This window comes from Schistocerca piceifrons, chromosome 2 (assembly GCF_021461385.2).
Source record: "Schistocerca piceifrons isolate TAMUIC-IGC-003096 chromosome 2, iqSchPice1.1, whole genome shotgun sequence".
Lineage (NCBI taxonomy): Eukaryota > Metazoa > Arthropoda > Insecta > Orthoptera > Acrididae > Schistocerca > Schistocerca piceifrons.
This window is the reverse complement of record NC_060139.1, coordinates 446,346,206-446,370,773: the sequence shown is the minus strand read 5'-3', so window position 1 is coordinate 446,370,773 and position 24,568 is coordinate 446,346,206. Positions and strand designations below refer to the sequence as shown.

Below are 24,568 nucleotides of genomic sequence, written 5' to 3'. Positions count from 1 at the left end.
TTAAGCCAGTCTGCTGTGAGTCTGAACAGAGCAGGGTCTATGTCTGAAGATATGGCATAGTGTATTGCAGATGGTTTAGTACATATTAAATTGGTAAATGTACAGCAGTTTATCTAGATTTTGCACCAGGAAGTTTATTCATTAATTCAGTGACTGTCTTAAACAGTTAATTCAACTGTGAAAGTGTAACCATTATCATGGGAAGCTTCAATAATGCTCACTATGGCAATAGAGTCAAACTGAAAACTGTACTATTTCCAATAGCTACTTACTGCATACATCATTTTCATCCTAGGATGTCTGTTAGACTTCAAGGACAGTGATCTGTGAACCTTAATCAGTGACTGTGTTAAATAATTGTTTGCCACATTTGAACTTTTGTGTCACTTCAGTGTTAGGATACTGCACTTGAAAAATCATATTAGAGGTCATCATCTGAGTATAGTACACAGCTATCCAGTTATCTGTACTGTACTTGCTGTAGATGAGACTCAATATACCCATAAACAATAGTTCATCCAACATTCAGGTGCAAATAAAGTGCATGAACTGCAAGTCCAGTGTGGATTGCATTAATTGTCAGCAAATTGTTTCCATCACCAACTTTTCAGCCAGATACAGCAGAGGTGCAGTTACTGAAGGCATTTTTGTGTGGGTAATTGTTATGCTACATCATGTAAACAAAGGTTATAGATTCACTTTTATTTGTAACACAACATTTTGGGTCCTAAGGGCTCATCATCAGCTATAGACAATTTTTAGATCATTTCATGTTGCACTTTTGTTTGAGCTTTTCATCTAATCTGTAATTATACTACACTAATGATGTATAATGCTGAATTTGAGACAAAGTGCAGCAGTAGGAAAAGGAAGTAGTGAACTGAGAACTGTCTGCATCTAAAGATGCCAACCCCCCCTCCCCACCCCTCAGTCTACACCATAACCTTGGGATCAGGAATCCCACTGTACATAAAAAAAGTGAACAAATAGTTGTGAATGAAGACAATGTTTATACATGAATAAATTCATTATCACAGTCACAAAATATAGCAAGCATTGACGTTAATCACAAAATGCATCAAATCATGAGATTGTTCTTTTTTCTTTGGTCATACACAGCAAATTATCAGCATCAGTTTCTTCAGTGTTACATACATTTCTACATACAATGTGTAACAGGAAAAATCATCTTAAGCTGCCACAGTGTACGCCCATGTGATGGAATTCAAATTATTAGTGTGGAAGATTTCCTTTATTATTTAATGATGGAATGACATAAAATTTCCACTATTATAACCATAAGGGTACTTCCAGAAACAGTGACTCCAACTTGTTATGAAAATTTTAAAAAAATTGAACAGCTTGACATTTACTCTGACATTTAAAAAGAGCTTCCATACTGCACTTGTAAAATTAAAATTGAGGAATTTTTACCCATTATTTAACTGAAATGTCTTCTCATATCTGTCATAAATTCTGTATTTGGTGCTTTCAGACTGTCACCTCTTGGTCGCATGCTGTGATGTTACTGATTACTTACCAGTAACCATAACAAAGCTATTAACTTCTTTGCAATTTAAATAGAACTGCAGTGATAATCAGTCAAGCAGCGTTAATGTTTCATGGGTGAAATAATTACAGGACAAGGCAGTGACAAATATAACTTACTGTTTCTTGAAATGACTCCACTTGAAAATGTCTTGTTGTTCAGAGTCAAGATATTGGTTCAAGATATAATGAATAAGTGGTTCTATTGCTAAAACTAATCAAACATTCAATCTGTTCTGAAAATTTCAAAACAAATGTATTCAATTTTTTGTTACAGGCACTGCATGGAAACTGAAAATGCTACAATGTTACTTTAGCAACTATCAAATGATACACATTTGTACGAAATTAATGTAAAGACATCTGCCTGTTATTGGAAAGAAAGATACATAGCCAATGATAAGTACTTCATTAGAAAACAATATGTCGTGGTGGAAATTTTATTCTACTGTGTCTATTTTGAATCCCTTTTTTAAGTTTTCATAGAAGAAGAAATTTCAGCTAGGGTAAACATCTTGATATGAAAGAATTCTCACCAAGATTTGTGTTTTACTAATAAAGGGATGGGCGCAGCTTTATAAACTAATAACATCATGAATGTTACTCACCTATCACGTTTAAATTCTTCCATGAATACTATATTATCACGTAAAGTTGCATCCCACATCCAAGGGTTTTGCTTCACATATGCACAAAAACCATTTCTTGTAATATGTCCAGATCCACTTGCTATCTTTAGCTGTCCTAGTATAGCCATAAGAAGCGCTGTTTTACCAGACCCTGGTTCACCACATAATCCTATAATGGTTCCCTACACAATGAACAATACGCGCACTTATAGATCAATATGTCTTAAATATAATTAATTTTACAGAAGTAAAAAAGAAAAAAAAAAAACTTGCACTAAAAATTTGGAAACAGAAGATAAAGTTAATGAATTTTAGCACCCATTAACTATTGTAATTCATTCTCATCTTTAACAATATTGTCAGTAGTAGTATAAAAAATAATTTCAATCATTAGGTGAACAAAAAAATGAATAATGAATATGTCAATTTGTGACAAACAAATCAGTCATATATGGGACTGATTTGTGAGTATGAGCTGTGAGTGAACTGAAGTTTTTATAGTTATGTTTGATCTTGTATGAATGAAATGGAATGTGTAAGCAAAACTGAAACTGAATTACAGTAGTAATACAAACTCTGTACTGTTTTTATATTTGATGTGTAAATGGTGAATGAGTAAATCACAATGTCCAATTAAGATTGTAAGATAATAATGCAGAATAGTAAGACTTATGTTCCTACCAAAGGTTGTCTTTAACTATGAGGAAAACAAAACTACAAATCAATCTCAATCAGTGATTTCATTTGTTAAAGTGTGGTAGCTATAGAAAATAGTGCTCATATTCATTGCACGATTCCTTTCAATGGAAGATAGGAGTGTCAAACAGAAAGCATAACAAAAGTATCATGAGATTAATTTTTGGACAAGGACAGCACAATTTACAGCATTTTTTCCACCAAGTGGCTAGTGTTTTAGATTTGACACGGTGAGTTTATTTATAGCTGCACTACAATGTGAGCTTTCATGTGCAGGAAATTCATATCACATCATATCATTAGTTTCTAGTCATTCCAGGAAACTATATGTTTGTAAGATGGGAACATTTTGTGGTATTAGTGGGTGCATAAAAATACTTTCCTATCTTTGTATGCTTAGGTGTTCTCTTTTTCTAATAACAGTGCGGAATATTTGTAATAATGATTCTGGTAGAAAGGAATACCTCAAATTGGAATAAGAACAATATGGAAAGGATAGAGTGCTGCCCATCGCATGAGTCACAGACAGGTACAATGAAAAGGAAAAGGAATACTGTGTATAGGCAGCCATCAGACTATGTTCCTCATCAGAAATAGATGATCCACACACATTCACACAAAACAATCTCACTCACATATGGCCTGACTGCATCAGAGGTGAGCAGCAGTCTTGGCTGAGGTGTGTAGTGGGGCACAAAAAAAGTAAGGGTAGGGAGGGGGAGGGATAACAGTGTAGGGGTGGGGAAGTTGCCAGTGCTGACAGTGGGAGTGTGCAAAGAGGTGGTAGGTACAGGATAGGGTTGCCAGGTGCAGCATGAGGAGGTTGTGCTGAATGGGGGAAGAGGGAAGGTGTAGAGGAGAGAAGTAGAGAAGGGAAAACAGCTCTGCTGAGGTGTTGGTGGGATAGTAGGCAAGTGCAGCACCAGAGTGAGAGCAGAGAATGGGATAGCATATGTAGAACAGGGACTATCAAGCACTGAGGCTGGGGGTATTATATGAATAAAAGATATATCGCAACTCAGAAAAGCTGGTGCTGGTGGGAAGAATTTAGATCACGCAAACTATGAAACAGTTGCTAAGATCTACCATATAGTGTTGCATGGCATGATCAGCAACTGGGTGATCCAGATGATCCAGCTGTCTCTTTGCAACTTATTAGTTGCCATGCCCACATGGAATGTGGCACAGTGGTTGCAGCTAAGTTGGAAGTTTGTAGATCACATCACTGCTTTCATAGGTGGCTCTCTCTTTGATTGCATAGGAGATGCCTGTGATAGGAATGGAGTAGATGATAGTGGGAGGATGTATGAATCTGTGTCTATTGCAGGGACATGAGCCATGTGGTAAGGGGCTGGGAGCAGGTGTAAAATAGGGACAGAAAAGTATGTTGCACAGTTGGGTGGGTGGCAGAACAACACTGTGGGACAGTGAGGAGGGGAGTGGAGAGGATATTTCTCATTTGAGGGCACCATGAGAGCTAGTCAAAACTTTGGAGCGGAATGTTATTCAGTTGCTCCAGCCCTCTGTGGTTCTCAGTCATGAGATGGGTGCTCTTTCATGGTCAGATAGTAGGTATGGGGGTATAACAGGTGACTTGGGAGACAAGACATGGGTGCTCTGTTTCTGGACAAGGGTGAAGGGGGAAAATTTCAGTATGTGAAAAGGCCTCAGTGAAGCCTTGGCAGATTTTGAGAGGGATTGCGTGTCACCACAGATGTGACGTTCACAGGTGCCTTGGCTTTATGAAACGTGTTTCTTGATGTGGAATTGTGGTAGCTGTCAAAGTGGAGGTATTGTTGGCTATTGGTAGGTTTGACGTGGATGGATATATCAATGTAGTGATCCTGGAAGTTGCTAGGTTTTATGTGGATGGAGCTACAAGTGTAGCCATCTTTGAGATGGAAGTTGCTTGTTGGTGGTCAGTAGGTTTGATGTAGACAGAGATACAAATGGAGCCATTTTTGAGATGGAGGTTGACAGCACGGAAGGCAACTTGTTGGGTTGAGGAGGAACAGGTGGAGCAAATGGGGAAGAAGTTGTAGAGGTTCTGGAGGAATGTGCAACATGGCACCCGCACCCTTGGACCAGACCATGCAAATGCCATCAATGAATCTGAATCAGGTGAGGGGTTAGGAAGCATTCATTTAGATGGACCACGAATAGGCTAGCATAATATGGTGCCATGTGAGAGACCACTGCAGTACCACTGTTTCCTTAATGTACAGATTGAATAACATCTGGGACAGGCTGCAACATTGTCTCATTCCCTTCTCAGCTTCTGCTTCCTTTTCATGTCCTCTGACTCTTGCAGCTGCTGTCTGGTTTCTGTACAAGTTATAAACAGTCTTCTGCTCCCTTCATTTTACCCTGCTATCTTGAGAATGTTGATGAGTGTATTCCAGTTAACATTGTCAAAACCTTCTCTAAGTCTACAAATACTATGTTTGTCTTTATTTAATCTGAGACAAGCCATAGGATCAGTAGTGCCTCATGTGATCTTACATTTTTTATGGAATCCAAAATGATCTCTCAAGACTTCAGCTTCCAAAGTTTTTCCATTGTTCTGTAAATAATTCATGTCAGTATTTTGCAACCATGACTTATTAAACTGATAGTTCAGTACTATTCACATCTACTGTCTTTGTAACTGGAATTATTACATTCATCTTGAAATCTATGGGTACATTACCAGTCTCATACATCTTGCACGCCAGATGGGATAGTGTTGTCATGGCTGGCTCTCACCAGGGATATGAATACTTCTCAGGGAGTGTCATGAATTCCAGGGGCCTTGTTAATTTTTCTCACAGTAGCAGATCTCCCCCCTCATTTTCATCTACTCCCACTTGCCCTTCTATGATACTGTCTTCAGGTTCATTTTCCTTGCATAGTCTCTTTACAATTTCCTTTCATTTTTACTTTCTTTGCTTAGTACTGATTTCCATCTGAGTTCTTAACATTCAGCTGCTTCTCTTTTCTCCAAAGGTCTCTTTAATTTGCTACACATGTCATCTATCTTTCCTCTACTTATACATGCTTCTACAGCCTTGCATTTTTTCTCTAGCCATCCCTGCTTAACCATTATTCACTACCTGTCAATCTCAGTTTTTAGATGTTTCTATTGCCATTCGTCTGCTTCATTTGCAGCATTTTTATATTTGCTGCTTTATCAAGTAAATTTAGTATGTCCTGTGGCATTCAAAGGTTTCTACTAGGCCTTATCTTTTAACCTGTTTCATGCTTTGTTGCCTTCACTATTTCAGCTATCAAAGTGACCCATTCATCTTCTACTGAACACTATCCCTTTGAAACTCTCAATAGCCTCTTGATAATTCAACATACCCATAAGCCACCTCTATTATTTACTGCCTTTTTGCAATCTCTTCAATTTTATCTACAGCTCATAAACAATAAATTGTGATAAGAGCCCACCACTGCCCCTGCAAATGTCTTACTATTTAAAATCTGGTTCCAAACTCTCTGTATTATCATTATATAATCAATCTCAAATCTTCCAGTGTCTTCAGGGCTCTTCCATGAATACAATTTTCTTTCATGACTCTTAATCCATGGGTAACTGTGATTAATTATGCTATGCACAAAATTCTGAGGCAGATTACTGTTCCATTTCTTTTGCCCAGTCCAGAGTCTCCTACTACTTTTTCTTCCCTACCTTTTTCTACTATCAAATTCCAGTCACCCATCACAGTTAAATTTTCTTCTACTTTAATTATTTGAATAATTTGTTGTATGTCATTATACATTCTTTCAGTCTCATCATCATCTATGGTAAGCTTGTACTACTGTGCTTGGTATTAGATTTGTGTCTATCTTGGCTATGATAATGCATTCACTATGTTGTTCATAGTGGCTTATCCACATTCATATTTCCTTATTCATTATTAGACCTCCCCCTACATCATGCCTATTTGATTTTGTATTTATAACCCTTTACTCACCTGACAACATTTCCTGTTCATTCTGCTTCTGATCGTCACTAAGGACTGGAAAAACTCACATTTTGTAATAAATATGAAATAGATGTGAAGTCTACCTCAAAATGCAAGAATGTGGAATTACCTAATAGATGTTAGAAAACTGTATCCAGAGGAACTATTTTATTGGAGATAGTTTTATTTTCATTGTATTAATATCGTAAAGGTAACCAATTTTCAGTTACTCATATTTTACATCATCTGGCAAAGCCCAGTTTGGATGATAATATACATCAGAACCTGTCTGTAAAATAAAAAAGTGCACAAACACAACAACTGTCAACTACCAATTGTGGATATTTGTGCGGTCTATTTAAGATATATGCCATGTAATGCAGTTAGTACTCAGCTGTGTGACCTTGCATTTTATGACACAGGAAGGCATACATTTATTTGTTTGCTCAAGTTCAAAATTTGGTGTAATGTTGATGCTTTTAATGTGGAAAATTAGGTGGCAGATGTTTTGAATGGTGGTTACATTGAATACCATCTACCAATGTCATCAAGCAACTGTGTGGTAGTCATTCCAGATTACCTTCTGTTGTGTGTTGTTCATTGTTTTATTTTCTTATTCTGAAATGAGTGAAGCAACTAATCATGGTTCCATCATGTATTTCAAGTATGACTCTGACAACTAGAAGAAATGGGTGATCCCTGTGACAGTGTGTCAGTTCTGCCTTCGTAGAATGGGGGCATAGGCTGACTGCCCTGTGAGAGGGAGGTGTAGCTTGCTTCCCTGTACCACTCCTCTATACCCTGGTGGTCAGAATTCTAGTTTGTTTACATTCACATCCACCTGCCACTATATTGTGCTCACATTAGCTATAGTGACTGGAAAAAAAATCTGTCATATTTTTCTGACTAAACTGATATTCTTCCCCTTGTTGTTCTAATAGAATTACTTTCACTTCTACTTCTATGATAAGTGCATGTTCAGTTCTATCTGTAGTATTGTCAGGCATGGGACACAATGGCTATAAATGGTCATTAAAGGTTGAAATTAATATTCTGCAGATTTTATAATCATGTGATTGGGCAAGAAAAGACAAAGAATGTTGAAAACACCTTAAATAAAGAGATGCATTCAGTGAAAAAGCTGCTGCTTTTCAATAGAACAGTCATTTGTTGGAAGCTTAAATACAGCCAAACAAAGAAAACAAAGACCACTTTGCGGTAAAAAACTCTCGAAGTTTTTCAAAAGAAAACATTCCACTCATAAAGTTCCCAATCAGCACTTTTTTTCAGTCAATTTCAAAGGACTAATGCTTTGTTTATCTTCACTTATGTAGTTTGACAACCTTTTAAATTTGTGTGTTTAATAATTTACAAACTATCAGTAATTTGACTTCAACATATCCATTCCCCTTTTTAAATTCCCTAACCTACCTACTTAATTAAGGAATGTAACATTCCATGGTCTGACCCATGGAATGACAGTTTTTCTTTTCCTGATGACAATATTGTCCTGTGTAGTACCTACTCAAGATCTGAATGGTGCACTATTTTACCTCTGCAATGTCTTCTCTAAGAGGATGTCATCATCATTTAACCAAGTAGTAGAACTGCATGCCCTTGGGAAAAATAACAGCCGTAGTTTTCCCACACTTTTAGCAGTTCATAGCCCAAGCACAGCAAGGTCATGTTGGCTAATGTTATGAGACCAGATCAGTCAGTCATTGAGACTGTTGACCCTGCAACTATTGAGAAGTCTGTTGTCTCTCTTCAGGTACTACATATTAGTCTGGCATCTCCATATGTACTTCTCCATTGTGATTGCACCACTGATGTGGCTTTCTCTATCATTGAGTCAGGCAAGCCACCCCACTTTGGCAAGGTCTGCAGTTCTTGGAGGGGGGGGGGGGGGGGGCAGGGGTGTCAATGGGAGTACAAATTGTTAAAGAGTTGAAGTCTTGAACTTACAAAGACTCACATATGTCATTTCAAACAAGAACAAATGACCAGCAAAATTAATAATGCAAAAACAGTTATCAATTCAGAATAATAGATAGTTTTTAATCCACACTGTTCTCCTGATTGAAAGGTGTGAAAGGGGAGGCTCTTCTATATCTACATCTGTACTCCACAAGCCACCTTAAGGTGTGTGATGGTGGGTACTTGTGTACCAGTGCCACTTTCCCCTTTTCCTGCTGTTCGAGTTGCATATGGTTCATGGGAAGGACAATTGCTGGTACCCCTCTGTGTAGGCTCAAATCTCTAATTTTATCCTGATGGTCCTTTTGTGAGATACACAGAGGAGGAAGCAATGTACTGGGTGACTCTTCTAAGAACATACACTTTCAGAACTTTAACAGTACACCATACTGTGACACAGAATGACTCTCTTGCAGCATCTGTCACTAGAGTTGGCTGAGCATCTCCATAATTATTCTGCCCTTACTAAGTGAACCTGTAACAAACATGCTGTTCTTCTTTAGATCTTCCACCAACCATGGTAGCCAAGCGGTTCTAGGTGCTACAGCCTGGAAGCGCGCGACCGCTACAGTCGCAGGTTCGAATCCTGCCTTGGGCATGGATGTGTGTGATGTCCTTAGGTTAGTTAGGTTTAAGTAGTTCTAAGTTCTAGGGGACTGATGACCTCAGATGTTAAGTCCCATAGTGCTCAGAGCCATTTGAACCTTTTTTTTTAGATCTTCCCTATTTCCTCCATCAGTCCTATCTCATATAGATTCCATACTAACAAGCAAGATTTAAGTATTGGTTGAATGGGTGTTTTGTAATCTACTTCCTTTATAAGTAGACTACAGTTCCTGAGCATTCTCCTAGTGAATCTCAGTCTATCATCTGCCTTACTTGCAGTTAATTTTATGTGGCTGTTCCACTTCAGATCACTGTATACATCTACTTGTAGATATTTTATAGAAATAAGTGCTTCCAGTGATTTTTCAACAGTTGTATAATCATAGACGAAAGTGTCTTTCTGTAAATGAATTTGCAATACATTACATTCATTTACACTGACAGTCAGTTACCATTCGCTGCACCAATCATCAATCATTTGCAGATCTTCCTTTCCACTTCGATTTTGCAGCATCATGATCTATCTGTATATAATAACATCATCAGTGAAAAGCCTCATGGAACTTCCGATGTTATCTACAAGGTTGTCAGTATATATTGTGAAAAATGATGGTCCTACAGCACTTTCCTAGGGCACACCTGAAGTTACATTTACATCTGCAGACTTCTCTCCATTCAAAATGACATGCTGTATTCTGTTCGCTATAAACTCTTCAGTCCAGTCACACAGTTGGTCTGATAATCCACATGCTAATGGTTTGTTCATTAGGTATAAGCAGCAGTGTGTGTTTTTTGCAGAGACCAAATTTGTTTTTACTTGGTATCTTCATTACAGAGTCAGTGCATGAGTTAGGAAATGTTCTTAGTAATTTGTCAAAGAAAAGATGTAATTATTTTAAATATGGGTTATGTAATTACAAGAATTTCACTTGTTTATTTATTGTTTTATTTGTTTTATCTGTCTTGGTGTTGTCTCAGTTGTCACAGTTGTGAAGAATTACCACACCATCAAATATGACCAGCTGCCTGTATTAGTGCACAAGCAAAATTCAGGTCAGTGAGTCAAAGGTTGCTGGTAATAATGAAAGCAATGGACATACAAAAATAGCCAAAGAAACTATAAAAAATATTATTGTTTGTTGTTTTCCAAACTGTCACATACACTAAAAAGATAATTTAGTTTATATGTGGATAGAACCACATCAGCCATCAGTATTCAACTTGAAAACTATATGTCGATATTTAGTGGAAACAATCTACAACAGTCACAAATTATTTTTTCATAAAGTACTGATTTATTTCAACTGAACTGTTCTGTACAATCATTAGTTATGGAACTAATGGTTCAAAAACAGGATGCTACGATTGGATGATTCTACTACTGATACTGATCAGCACAATTTCCTTTACAAAATAATTAATGAATCATAAATTATTTATCTGTCATAAGTATAATAGTAAATATCTTGTTTTATAATTCATGATCTAGATACAATAGAATAAGGAAGTAAGATCTTTTTCACTGTTATTAACAGGTAAGCTAAGGTGAAATTAAATTATGAAGCAACTACACTATCTAATGAGTATTACAGTACTCCAATAAGGAGTACAAAAATGAATAATTTTTAACTCTTCTATCCATAATACTTACTTTTTTCCTCTCATGGTTTATAGTATCATTCCCTGTAGCACAAATTGACTTTCATCAATGAATATTCTATTTCCATCATTTTAGCTTCACACTTTAAGTAATGCTAAAACCAAAGGAAAACACAATTGCTCTCTCTCTTTCTCTCTTTCTCTGTCTCTCTCTCTTTCTCTCTCACCATGTGCCAGAGAGAGAGAGAGAGAGAGAGAGAGAGAGAGAGAGAGAGAGTGAGAGTGGAGGGGGAAGGGGGGAAGGAAAGAGGGGGGAGAGAAAGAGGGGGGGGAATAAAGAGGGGAGGGGAGAGACAGATAGATAGATAGAGAGAGAGAGAGACCATGTGCCGGAGAGAGAGAGAGGGGTGGAGATGAGCGGTGAAGGAATGAGGGGGGAGTTAGAGGAGTAGAACAGAAACAGACAGAGAGAGAGAGAGAGAGAGAGGGGGGGGGGGGGGGGGCAGAATCTTTGACATGAAATATGTAGGAAAGAAAGTACTTTGTCATTCTGTGTAAAAGGATGCACGAAACCAGACATTTATGGCAATCACATGTTCATACATAAGGAAGGCTGCTATTATTTATTTTACTTATTGCTTATTTAACCTAACTTGATTAGAACCTTGAGACCATCTCTTACATATAACTAGGAACAAAACACGACAAACTACATCAAAACTTTCTAGTAATAATAATTCACATTAATAAAGGTGCTAATAATAACTAACACTACTACTGCTAATATTAGAATAACAATAATAATAAAGGGCTGTGAGAATGATATATTGGTTAGTCTAGTATATTCAAAGCTGTGTTTTGTCTTATTTGAAGCAGAAGTGATAATGAAGAGGTGATGATAGAAAGGACAGTGAAAATGGCTGTTATGAAAGAAGAGAATTTAAATAGAGCAAATGGGGAGGCAGAATTAGTTGGTGGAAGGGGGTTTCATCAGAATGAACTGCAGGCAAGCGTATAAAAATGAAATCAGTTGTAATAGAAGGTGGACCATTTGCTGTTTCTTGGCTTTATTTCTCTGATATTTGGCAGAAGATTTTTTCGCAGTGGGGTTCCTGATACATAAAACAATTTAGAGAATGTTGGAGTGTATTTAGCTGTCCAGAGTATTTTAAATTGTTGAAAATGGGTATTTCTGCTGTACTGTTCAGACAGTAGTGTAGGAGTTGAAGATAAATAAAAGTGAGTACAAGAACTGAGAAGACAATAGAGCAAACACAGGATATGCTTGTCGGTACGTTATGATGGTAACTGTTAGTAGTCTGCAGTGATATGACTGAAATAGCATATGTATTGGATGTACCAAACACAAGCATTTGTCACCAGTTCCAGCCAACATGAGCTCTGATTTGAAAGTCCTTGGAGAATAGAATTATCTTAATCAAGTATTGGGGGGAGGGGGGGGGGGGGGGCAACTTGTGATTCTCTGAGCATCAGATTGTTACTGATATGGATAAGGTAAATGTAAGTGGATATAAGCTCTCTGCACATGTAATGAGAGAAAATATGGAGAAAGGAGGAGTTGCCATATATGTCAAAAGTTATCATTGTGCAAAAAGTATAGAAACAAAAAAGTTTTGTGTAGAGAAACATACAGAAGCATGTGCCTGTGAGCTTAAATTAAATAAAGGCACATTCATAATTGTAACTGTATATAGGTCCCCATCAGGAAATTTTCATCTATTTCTGAAAAATTTGGACTCCTTGTGCTATCTGTCAGACAGGGGGAAGCAAATTATTATTTGTGGGGACTTCAACGTAGATTCTCTGAAAGAGGGTAATAGGAAAAATGACCTTGAAGTATTACTCGGTTCTTTCAATTTGACACCCGTTATTGATTTTCCTACTCGGGTGGTAAAGGATAGCAGCTCACTGATAGATAACTTCTTTATAGACCAAGATAAGTTTAACCAGATAAATGCTCAGCCTGTTGAGAATGGTCTTTCTGATCATGGTGCACAGCTAGTTACAATATATATGACATAGCTCCATTCAGCAATACTAAACAGTCCTCCAAAGTAGTACGTTCAGTCAACGATTTAACAATTGCAAATTTCAGGGAAAGCCTACAGCAGTTAGACTGGGATGAGGTGTACCGTGAACCTGATACCAATTTAAAATATAATTTATTTCATGACATTTTTGTAAATGCATTTGAAAACTGCTTCCCCAAGAAAATAGTTAAATATACTCGTAAGAAACCTTGTAACAAACCATGGCTTACTAAGGGTATAAAAATATCTTGTAACCGGAAAAGGGAAATGTATCTGACAGAAAGAAAGAGTAGTGACCCAGAAACTATCAAACATTATAAAAACTACTGTGTTATATTAAGAAAAGTTATTAAAAAATCCAGAAGTATGTGTATCATGTCTGAAATCAGCAACTCTGATAATAAAATTAAAACAATTTGGAATATTATTAAAAGAGAAACAGGTCAACCAAGAGCACAGGAAGACAGCATTACCATCAAATTGGATGAAAACTTTATGAACAAAAGTCAGAGTGTGAAAATATTTTTAATAATCATTTTCTAAATGTTGTGGATATAGTAGGATCCAGGTGTTCATTAGAAGATGCTAGGCTGTTAATGGAAGAGGCAATACCTACGCAATTTGATACAACTGAAATCTCACCCACTTCTCCCTCTGAAATTAAGAAAATAATAAACTTGCTTAAAAGCAAAAACTCACATGGAATTGAGGGTATTTCCAGCAAAATACTAAAAGCTTGTTCTCAACAGAGAAGTAAGATTCTCAGCCACCTGTGTAATAGCTCTCTGGAACAGGGCATTTTCCCTGATAGACTGAAATATGCTATTGTTAAACCTTTGCATAAAAAGGAGGATAGATCTGATGTCAACAATTACCGTCCAACCTCCCTTCTAATAGCTTTATCCAAAATTTTGATAAAGTAATGTATTCAAGAGTAGCTTCACATATCTGTAAAAATGAAGTACTAACAAAATGTCAGTTTGGTTTCCAGAAAGGTTTTTCAACAGAAAATGCCATATATGCTTTCACCAATCAAATTTTGAATGATCTGAATAACCAAACACCACCCATTGGGATTTTTTGTGATCTCTCAAAGGCTTTTGATTGTGTAAATCATGAAATTCTGCTAGACAAGCTCAAGTATTGTGGCATGAGTGGGACAGTGCACAAATGGTTTAATTCGTACCTAACTGGAAGAGTGCAGAAAGTTGAAATAAGTAGTTCTCATAATATGCAAAGATCAGCACATTCCTCAAACTGGGGAACTATCAAGAATGGGGTTCCACAAGGGTCAGTCTTGCGTCCTTTGTTGTTCTTAATATATATTAATGACTTGCCATTCTATATTCATGAAGATGCAAAGTTAGTTCTCTTTGCTGATGATAAGTATAGTATAGTAATCACACTTGACGAACAAGAATTAACTGATGAAATTATCAATACTGTCTTTCAGAAAATCACTAAGTGGTTCCTTGTAAATGGACTCTCACTGAATTTTGATAAGACACAGTACATACAGTTCCGTACAGTGAATGGTATGATGCCATTAATAAATATAGACCTTAATCAGAAGCATATAGCTAAGGAAGAATATTCCAAATTTTTAGGTGTGTCCATTGATGAGCGATTAAATTGGAAGAAACACATTGATGATCTGCTGAAACGTTTGAGTTCAGCTACTTATGCAATAAGGGTCATTGCAAATTTTGGTGATAAACATCTTAGTAAATTAGCTTACTATGCCTATTTTTACTCATTGCTTTCATATGGCATCATATTTTGGGGTAATTCATCACTGAGGAATAAAGTATTTATTGCACAAAAGCATGTAATCAGAATAATAGCTGGAGTCCACCCAAGATCATCCTGCAGACATTTATTTAAGGATCTACGGATATTAACAGTAGCTTCTCAGTATATATACTCTCTTATGAAATTTGTTATTAACAACCAAACCCAATTCAAAAATAATAGCAGTGTGCATAACTACAGTACTAGGAGAAAGGATGATCTTCACTATTCAAGATTAAATCTAACTTTGGCACAGAAAGGGGTGAATTATACTGGCACTAAAGTCTTTGGTCACTTACCAAATAGTATCAAAAGTCTGACAGATAACCAACAAGTATTTAAGAAGAAATTAAAAGAATTTCTGAATGACAACTCCTTCTACTCATAGAGGAATTTTTAGATATAAATTAAGAAAAAAAATATAAAAAAAATAAAATAAAAAAACCACAAAAAAATAAAAAAGTTGTTATATTAACTTAAGTATGTTGTTAAATTAACTTAATTATGTCATGTATTGGAAAATTTGACTCGTTCCACATCATTACGAAATATCGTATTCATGATCCATGGAACTAGTATTAATCTAATCTAATCTAATCTACGAGTTTCTTCTTAAGCTCAATAGGAACTACTTTATTATTTTATTTCATTACCCTGTTTCTGGTTTCTGCTTCATAATTATAAATTTTACAAGTTCCTGTTTAGAATTATATTGATGTTTAAATTCATAACTTTTTGTAATCACTATGACATCCCTTTAAAACGCTGATTACTTTTCTCAGTCTATTATCTATACACACTCTCATATGGTGAGCTTGTAAAATCTCTCTGAATATATTTAATTTTAAGGCCAACATTTTACTATACGTTTAGCTTCAAAAAGAACACAGTAGGTGCAAAACATTTACTCTACATAAAAAAGATTTTTGTTCATGAAAAAGTCAACAAAGTGGTGCATTAGTTCAAAGGGACATTATTTGTAATTACCTTTTCAGCAATAAGACTGATGTTTTCCAAAATTAATGAATTTGCTCTTGTCATATTTAAATCTTCATGTCTACTACGAAGTACTCCACAACACCTAAAATATTAAAAAAAGTACATCTGATTTTATTTTAAATTAGTGGCATCCACAACTGAAATGATTTTTAATATCACTGAACTGTAAAATGTTTATAACTGAATGATTATCATGTTGTGTAGTGTTTAAAGAATAAATCTTGTAACACCATGGAGGGGGGGGGGGGGGGGGGGGGGGGGGGAAATTGACAACTACATTTTTACTTCACACATGGTTATTCATTTAATGTCGTACCTTTCAAAAACAAAATCATAGACAAATAATGTTTCTCAATCTTTTTCCCCCTCATTTAATAACACAGAGTTAGCACTTTTTCTGTCCTGATAGTACTCTGAAAATTGCAGCCTAATAGCACATTTATACATTATTGTTATTATGGCTTACAATGGTCATTTTCCATTCTTATAAAGGAACTTTAGACATAAAAATGATTAAATATCCACAGAACATTACAGGGGGAGTCAAAAGTCCTTGGACACCTTCATAAGTTGGAAGATTAAAGGGAAAATTGAAATGTGATGATGGGAACATAGGTTTGATGTGAGGCCACAACTTTTGGAGTGAATGTCATTCATGGTCGCTATCTTGAAATCCGCCATTTTGGATACAAGTCATTTTTTTTAAATGGGAAGGAGGGTGTATGACACATCAAATAACACTTGCTTGAGCTCTGAAATTGAGTGGTGTAATTTGTTTTTGTCTATCTTGTATAGTTTAGAAGTTACTAATGTTCCAAGTTACCTTGATACTGACTCATGTCTCTCTTTCTTCCAGGTGATCTAAAATGGGTCTGACACATGAACAGAAGATCAAAATCATCCTTATATCTGGGGAACACAGCTATCGAACAATAGCAGCTGACTACAACAGATGGCACACAGACAGAGAACCGGTATCGCACAGCACGGTGACTCACGTGATCACCAAATTCTGGGAGGCGGGCTCTGTCCACAATAAGGCACGTAGTGGGCGACCAAGGACTTCCACCAATGTGGGAACTGCAACTGTGGTTGTTGCCTTGTTTGTGAAAAGTCCTAAACAAAGTACCCGTCGTGTGGCGCTAACGTGTGGAATAAGCCAGTCCTCCGTTGTCCAGATATTGCACACCAACAAGTGGCATCCTTAAAAGCTGCAGATGCAACATCAACTTAATGAGGATGGCCCTGATCACCGGTTGGAGTTCTACCTGTGGGCTACTGAACAAAACGAACTGGATCCTTTGTTTGCCAAGGGCATACTGTTCAGTGATGAGGTGTATTTCACTTTGAACGGGGAGATTAATCAATATAATTGTCGATACTGGAGAGACGCAAATCCGAACTGGGTTGCCCCAATTCGAGAACATAGTCTGGCAAAGGTGATGGTGTGGTGTGGCATATGGGACACCCGCATCATTGGGCCATTTTTCATTTACAACACCTTAATTGCACCACAGTATCTGATGCTGCTGCAGGACCTTGGGTTCCCTTCCACACTGAACACTGACAGCATTTTCCCATCTTATTTTCAGCATGATGGCACCCCTCCAAACTACGGCATCAGTGTCCATGAATGATTGGAGGAACAACTGCCAGGGAAGTGGATTGGTTGCCGTGGTCCGGTAGAGTGGTCACCCAGATCCCCTGACTTAACGCCCCTTGATTTTTATCTATGGGGACATCTTAAACAGATAGTGTGTGCTGAGAGCATCCGTGATTTGAGACACCTGGATGAACGGATACAACATGCCTGTGACCAAATTGCTGGAGACACTCTCCTCCATGTGCAGTCAGAGTGGTTGCGGTGACTACAGTTGTGCATTGCGCGAGATGGACAATACCTAGAACATGTGTTGTAACAGTCGGTATGAAGGTAATTCCCCAACTTTGAATGACATTCACTCCAAAAGTTGTGGCCTCACATCAAACCTATGTTCCCATCATCACATTTCAATTTTCCCTTTAATCTTCCAGGTTATGAAGGTGTCCAAGGACTTTTGACTCACCCACTATATATAGTGTAAACAAACAAACACACAAAAATTTGTATAGTTGAATGTGTACATCTCTTAAGCAGTCTGCAGATCTTGATTTTTTTTTCAGTCTTATTCCACAGAAACAGTTGGTTAACAGAGTACTTGGCTTATAATGGGAATGTTGTTACACGTAGCTGTGTCACTAAACATGTTTCTTACAGCTAACACCTCCATTTACTTTGTTGAGAAATAACTGTGCATTTTATCCATAAGATATGCAATTTTGTTAATAAAATTCAATAGCATATCTCAAAATTCTATTGCAGTTCATTCAGATCCCACTATCTATAACATTTTAATACAGAATATTTTCGTTATGCTAAACAGTTAGTGTGTGACAAGTGATGTTATGGGAAGTAACAGAAATAAATGTTCTGCAGGAAATTCAAGGAATCTGTTTTTTCACAGTTTTTAACTTTTTAATTCTGTATTTTTTATTCAAACTTGTGAAGACTATGTTTATTACCAAACACAGATTAGTCTTTTTGCTTGAAAATTAACTTCAATTTATATTATTATAAACTAATTTTATGGAAATTAGTTTGTGGGAATTAAATTCACTAATAACCAGAATTCCTCAACATTGACTGTTTTCATGTATGAAACATGTTCTGAGTGAACGGTAGCCATCTGCTAACATGAAATAATGATTTCTTTTGTATTTGTTCTTTATTGCCAAGTTTCCTCAGCTTATCATTGACAATAATGTGATTTGTGAATAACTACTCACAGAAGCCTATTCAAATTCTTAACGAAGTACCCTGAATAAGTATCTAGAATTGAACAGTGTTCCGTCTTTGAAGGACTTCATGTGTATAATTTCAAATAATTAGATGCAATAGAAAAAAATGTAAGGGGCAAAATAAATATTAATGCTGAAAATGTTAGACTGTCAGTGGTGAAACTACAAACCCTCAGATGGTATAAAGTTGGGAACAGACAACATAAATGACAAAATTTCAACTTATTCTAGTACCAATTTGCAGTAATGTTTCCATTTTCATTCTTCTGGTGAGAAGTATCAGACACTGGCAGCCATTCACAGGATATTTTATTAACAGAAACAGCAACCTGCTGATCTATGCCTCTGTTAACATTTTGTATTATTGTTGGCAATAGTTGAGTTTCCTACAAAAGTAAAATGCATAAAAAATTTTATGAGTGTAATTAAAACTGACAAATATTTTGAAACTATAATCAAGATGAACCTTACCTTCAGTCTTGAAAGTGATATTTCAGCACTCTTTATGTATGATATCCCTGTCCAGAAATGATGAAGGGATGTCTTCAAGGGAATAAATGCCAGAAACAATGCTCCCAAGACCTAAAATCAAAAATCTGTATTGTGAAATATTTTTTCACCTCTCTCTCTCTCTCTCTCTCTCTTTGGAACATTGTTAATTATGTTTCTACTGTTTATTTTATTTTTAGGTAATCAGGGAAACAAAACACAAATGATGGGGATGACAAGCTGCCTACACAGCTAATAATCTTAAGTAAAGAATTTATAAGATATGACATTCTTCAAACTAAAGGTAAAAGCGAAAGTATGTTTTAGATGCATTTAAACACAAAGGCTTGCATAAAACATGTACATGGCACATAGGGTAGAATTAACATTCTGTAATTGCTTCATGCTAGAGGGAGAAATATTACATGCTTTGCCTGAACATACATGAGCTCATATAACAATCAGTAGTGTTGGTACAAGTAAAATAATTCATGGGGATTTCTATGTACTTAAGAAATTCCTTCATATATATGGTAAGACATGATTTCTGAATTATGAGGGCATGCTTGACATTTTGATGTACAGAATTAGAGGGAAAACAATTTTTTAACGCTTTTGACATGAAGAGTCCCAGGCAAAGAAGTAAAGCATGTATTTTTGATAAATCCCAGTGCTTCTTTCAGAGATTAAGAAGAGAGAAAATTAAAAAGATAGTGATAGCTATTATCATTTTACATTCCATATTTTATGTGATTTGTAATTTTATACATCTTTTTTCATTCAGACTTTTTTTTAAGAAGTCTAAAGCAAATAATTTTTTCTGGTTGTGTTGCTTACTGATGCAACTGACAGTATATCAAGAATGTGTAAATAACACTTCAAAAAAGAAAATATGAGTATATTTGACAGTAGACAGCAAGAAGAAAGTTGACCACTACATATTCATCTACAAACATGTACTGCAAACCACTGTGTATGGCAGAAGGTACTTTGCATGGTACCACATGTTAGCATTTCTTATCATTCCCAATGTGTATGCAATGCAGGAAGAATGATTGTTTAAATGCATCTGTGAATGCTGTAATTAGTTTATTCTTTTCTTCACAAACCCTTTGGGAGTGAAGTGTAGGGAGCTGAAGAATATCTGTAGCTCCTTCATTTAACACACAATCTTGAAACTATGTAAGTAAGTTTTCACAGTATAATTGTCTTCTATGTTCAAGAGACTGTAAATTCAGGTTTTTCAACATTAATGTAACATTCTAATGTGATTCATCCTGCAATAAAACATGGCAAAAATGTTTTTGGCAAAGTTTGGGATGTGTATCATTGTTTAACACAAGAAAAACAATTTTCAGTGTATCACGTCTTAATACACATATTTTCCTCCAAATATACACATTAAGATTGTGAAGGGAGACGAAAATGTAATAGTCATGGGTGACTGGAATTCGAGTGTAGGAAAAGGGAGAGAAGGAAACATAGTAGGTGAATATGGATTGGGGGACAGAAATGAAAGAGGAAGCCGCCTGGTAGAATTTTGCACAGAGCACAACATAATCATAACTAACACTTGGTTTAAGAATCATGAAAGAAGGTTGTATACATGGAAGAACCCTGGAGATACTAAAAGGTATCAGATAGATTATATAATGGTAAGACAGAGATTTAGGAACCAGGTTTTAAATTGTAAGACATTTCCAGGGGCAGATGTGGACTCTGACCACAATCTATTGGTTATGACCTGTAGATTAAAACTGAAGAAACTGCAAAAAGGTGGAAATTTAAGGAGATGGGACCTGGATAAACTAAAAGAACCAGAGGTTGTACAGAGATTCAGGGAGAGCATAAGGGAGCAATTGACAGGAATGGGGGAAATAAATACAGTAGAAGAAGAATGGGTAGCTTTGAGGGATGAAGTAGTGAAGGCAGCAGAGGATCAAGTAGGTAAAAAGACGAGGGCTAGTAGAAATCCTTGGGTAACAGAAGAAATATTGAATTTAATTGATGAAAGGAGAAAATATAAAAATGCAGTAAGTGAAACAGGCAAAAAGGAATACAAACGTCTCAAAAATGAGATCGACAGGAAGTGCAAAATGGCTAAGCAGGGATGGCTAGAGGACAAATGTAAGGATGTAGAGGCCTATCTCACTAGGGGTAAGATAGATACCGCCTACAGGAAAATTAAAGAGACCTTTGGAGATAAGAGAACGACTTGTATGAATATCAAGAGCTCAGATGGAAACCCAGTTCTAAGCAAAGAAGGGAAAGCAGAAAGGTGGAAGGAGTATATAGAGGGTCTATACAAGGGCGATGTACTTGAGGACAATATTATGGAAATGGAAGAGGATGTAGATGAAGATGAAATGGGAGATATGATACTGCGTGAAGAGTTTGACAGAGCACTGAAAACCTGAGTCGAAACAAGGCCCCCGGAGTAGACAATATTCCATTGGAACTACTGACGGCCGTGGGAGAGCCAGTCCTGACAAAACTCTACCATCTGGTGAGCAAGATGTATGAAACAGGCGAAATACCCTCAGACTTCAAGAAGAATATAATAATTCCAATCCCAAAGAAAGCAGGTGTTGACAGATGTGAAAATTACCGAACTATCAGTTTAATAAGTCACAGCTGCAAAATACTAACACGAATTCTTTACAGACGAATGGAAAAACTAGTAGAAGCCAACCTCGGGGAAGATCAGTTTGGATTCCGTAGAAACACTGGAACACGTGAGGCAATACTGACCTTACGACTTATCTTAGAAGAAAGATTAAGGAAAGGCAAACCTACGTTTCTAGCATTTGTAGACTTAGAGAAAGCTTTTGACAATGTTGACTGGAATACTCTCTTTCAAATTCTAAAGGTGGCAGGGGTAAAATACAGGGAGCAAAAGGCTATTTACAATTTGTACAGAAACCAGATGGCAGTTATAAGAGTCGAGGGACATGAAAGGGAAGCAGTGGTTGGGAAGGGAGTAAGACAGGGTTGTAGCCTCTCCCCGATGTTGTTCAATGTGTATATTGAGCAAGCAGTAAAGGAAACAAAAGAAAAATTCGGAGTAGGTATTAAAATTCATGGAGAAGAAATAAAAACTTTGAGGTTCGCCGATGACATTGTAATTCTGTCAGAGACAGCAAAGGACTTGGAAGAGCAGTTGAATGGAATGGACAGTGTCTTGAAAGAAGGATATAAGATGAACATCAACAAAAGCAAAACAAGGATAATGGAATGTAGTCTAATTAATTCGGGTGATGCTGAGGGAATTAGATTAGGAAATGAGGCACTTAAAGTAGTAAAGGAGTTTTGCTATTTGGGGAGCAAAATAACTGATGATGGTCGAAGTAGAGAGGATATAAAATGTAGGCTGGCAATGGCAAGGAAAGCGTTTCTGAAGAAGAGAAATTTGTTAACATCCAGTATTGATTTAAGTGTCAGGAAGTCATTTCTGAAAGTATTTGTATGGAGTGTAGCCACGTATGGAAGTGAAACATGGACGATAAATAGTTTGGACAAGAAGAGAATAGAAGCTTTCGAAATGTGGTGCTACAGAAGAATGCTGAAGATTAGATGGGTAGATCACATAACTAATGAGGAAGTATTGAATAGGATTGGGGAGAAGAGAAGTTTGTGGCACAACTTGACCAGAAGAAGGGATCGGTTGGTAGGACATGTTCTGAGGCATCAAGGGATCACCAGTTTAGTATTGGAGGGCAGCGTGGAGGGTAAAAATCGTAGAGGGAGACCAAGAGATGAATACACTAAGCAGATTCAGAAGGATGTAGGTTGCAGTAGGTACTGGGAGATGAAAAAGCTTGCACAGGATAGAGTAGCATGGAGAGCTGCATCAAACCAGTCTCAGGACTGAAGACCACAACAACAACATACACATATCTCGTGTAATCCAGGGTGCTGCTTCTTGATGCTGTTGTAGGTTCATTTTGATGTTACTGCATCATCACATGGAATTTATGTAACAGTTAGAATAAGTTTCAGTGCTTCATGTTTACAATAGATTTTATTTTGCACACTAGATGTTCGGTGGTAAACTTACAAAGTCTGACTACATGCTGTTGACACAAAATTTAGTCTAAGATTGACCTAAGACAGACATATGACAGCGTACAAATTGCCTCTGTTCATATGGTTTCAAACAATTACTGTGAGTGTTACATATTGAATTTTGGATTTATACAATCACAGTTTTTACATGCATCTTCCAAAATTACATAGAAATTTACACAGAATAAAAATGAATAATTTCATACATGACAGGAAAGAACTTGTTTCTATTTAGTCTATAAATTAAATGTTTTATCATTTCAACAATATATTTTGTTAATTTGCATATGTTATGTTACTGACTTAAAGGAATATCATTCTATCATTTTCAGGGGAACAGAGTGATTAATTTTATTGAATAAAAGGTCTAGATTCAATTAATTAAATTTTGTATTGGTAAAATTTTACATTTTTATATGGTAGTAATTACAGTTCTGTTAACTAACACCAATAAAATATGACATTCTTAATGCAGACTGAAAAATCATTGTGTTATATTTTTATTAGGGATATAAAAAATTTCTGGCTTAAAAACATAAAAATAGCTGTCTCTCAATGGCTTGGAAATATTGTAACTTTAATCATTAAATACTCCATAATTACAATGGCAAAATTATTCCTACCATGTGGCTGAAGTTTGGGTTGTGTGTCGGTACATTAGGTTTTAATCGAATTGGTTTCCTTAATTCTATATACTGGCGACACACAGTGTAAACAATGTCAAAGCAACAGTTTAAATAAGTGTAAATTACTAATATTATATATCTTAGGGAGAGTGAAGATGAGATTGGAATAGCATACAGAGTCCCAAGGTGTTGTGCTATTGAAACAGAAAGCAGTGACAGTCTGTTCTGCCCTTCTTTGCACACATTTGACACCTGCTATTAGTTCTGTCTGAATTTTCCCAATATTCTGCCAATGAAACAAAGTCTGCTACTTATTTTAACTATAACTGAGTCTACGTGATCTTTAAGCAATTGAAAATCCAGGATAGAATATTGACAATATTATGAAAAGGATAGTTGTTACTCAGCTTATAGTGGAAATGCTGAGTTGCAGATAGGCACAACAAAAAGGCTCTCAAACAAAGCTTTCGGCCAAACAGGTCTTAATCAGAATAGGCACCATACACACACACACACACACACACACACACACACACACACACACACACACACACACACATGCAAGTGTAACTCACACACATGCATCTTTGTGATTATTGTATTTCATATCCCTTCAAATTGTAACACCAAGGAATCTGTGTGACTCATTATTTGTTTAGTTTTGGTCCTGTGACATCTAGTACAGATAGAGGACAGGTATATAC

At 36.4% G+C, this 24,568-nt stretch overlaps 2 protein-coding genes across 2 annotated transcripts in view; one reads left to right on the top strand and one right to left on the bottom strand.

Annotated features, from left to right (window-relative positions):
* LOC124775462 (ATP-binding cassette sub-family C member 5-like) overlaps positions 1-24,568 on the bottom strand; it is a 375,967-nt gene that overhangs the window by 304,483 nt on the left and 46,916 nt on the right. Inside the window, exons 4-7 of the mRNA XM_047250294.1 lie at positions 19,156-19,266; positions 18,919-19,070; positions 15,835-15,928; positions 2,157-2,359 (exon numbers count right to left, since the gene is read on the bottom strand). Coding sequence (XP_047106250.1) covers positions 2,157-2,359; positions 15,835-15,928; positions 18,919-19,070; positions 19,156-19,266 — 560 coding nt within the window. The remainder of the gene's footprint in view (positions 1-2,156; positions 2,360-15,834; positions 15,929-18,918; positions 19,071-19,155; positions 19,267-24,568) is intronic.
* On the top strand, positions 12,483-18,130 carry LOC124777065. The gene is made up of 2 exons (XM_047252338.1): positions 12,483-12,520; positions 16,703-18,130. Exon 2 carries the CDS (start codon positions 17,064-17,066, stop codon positions 17,481-17,483), a length of 420 nt encoding a protein of 139 aa, XP_047108294.1. The 5' UTR covers positions 12,483-12,520; positions 16,703-17,063; the 3' UTR covers positions 17,484-18,130.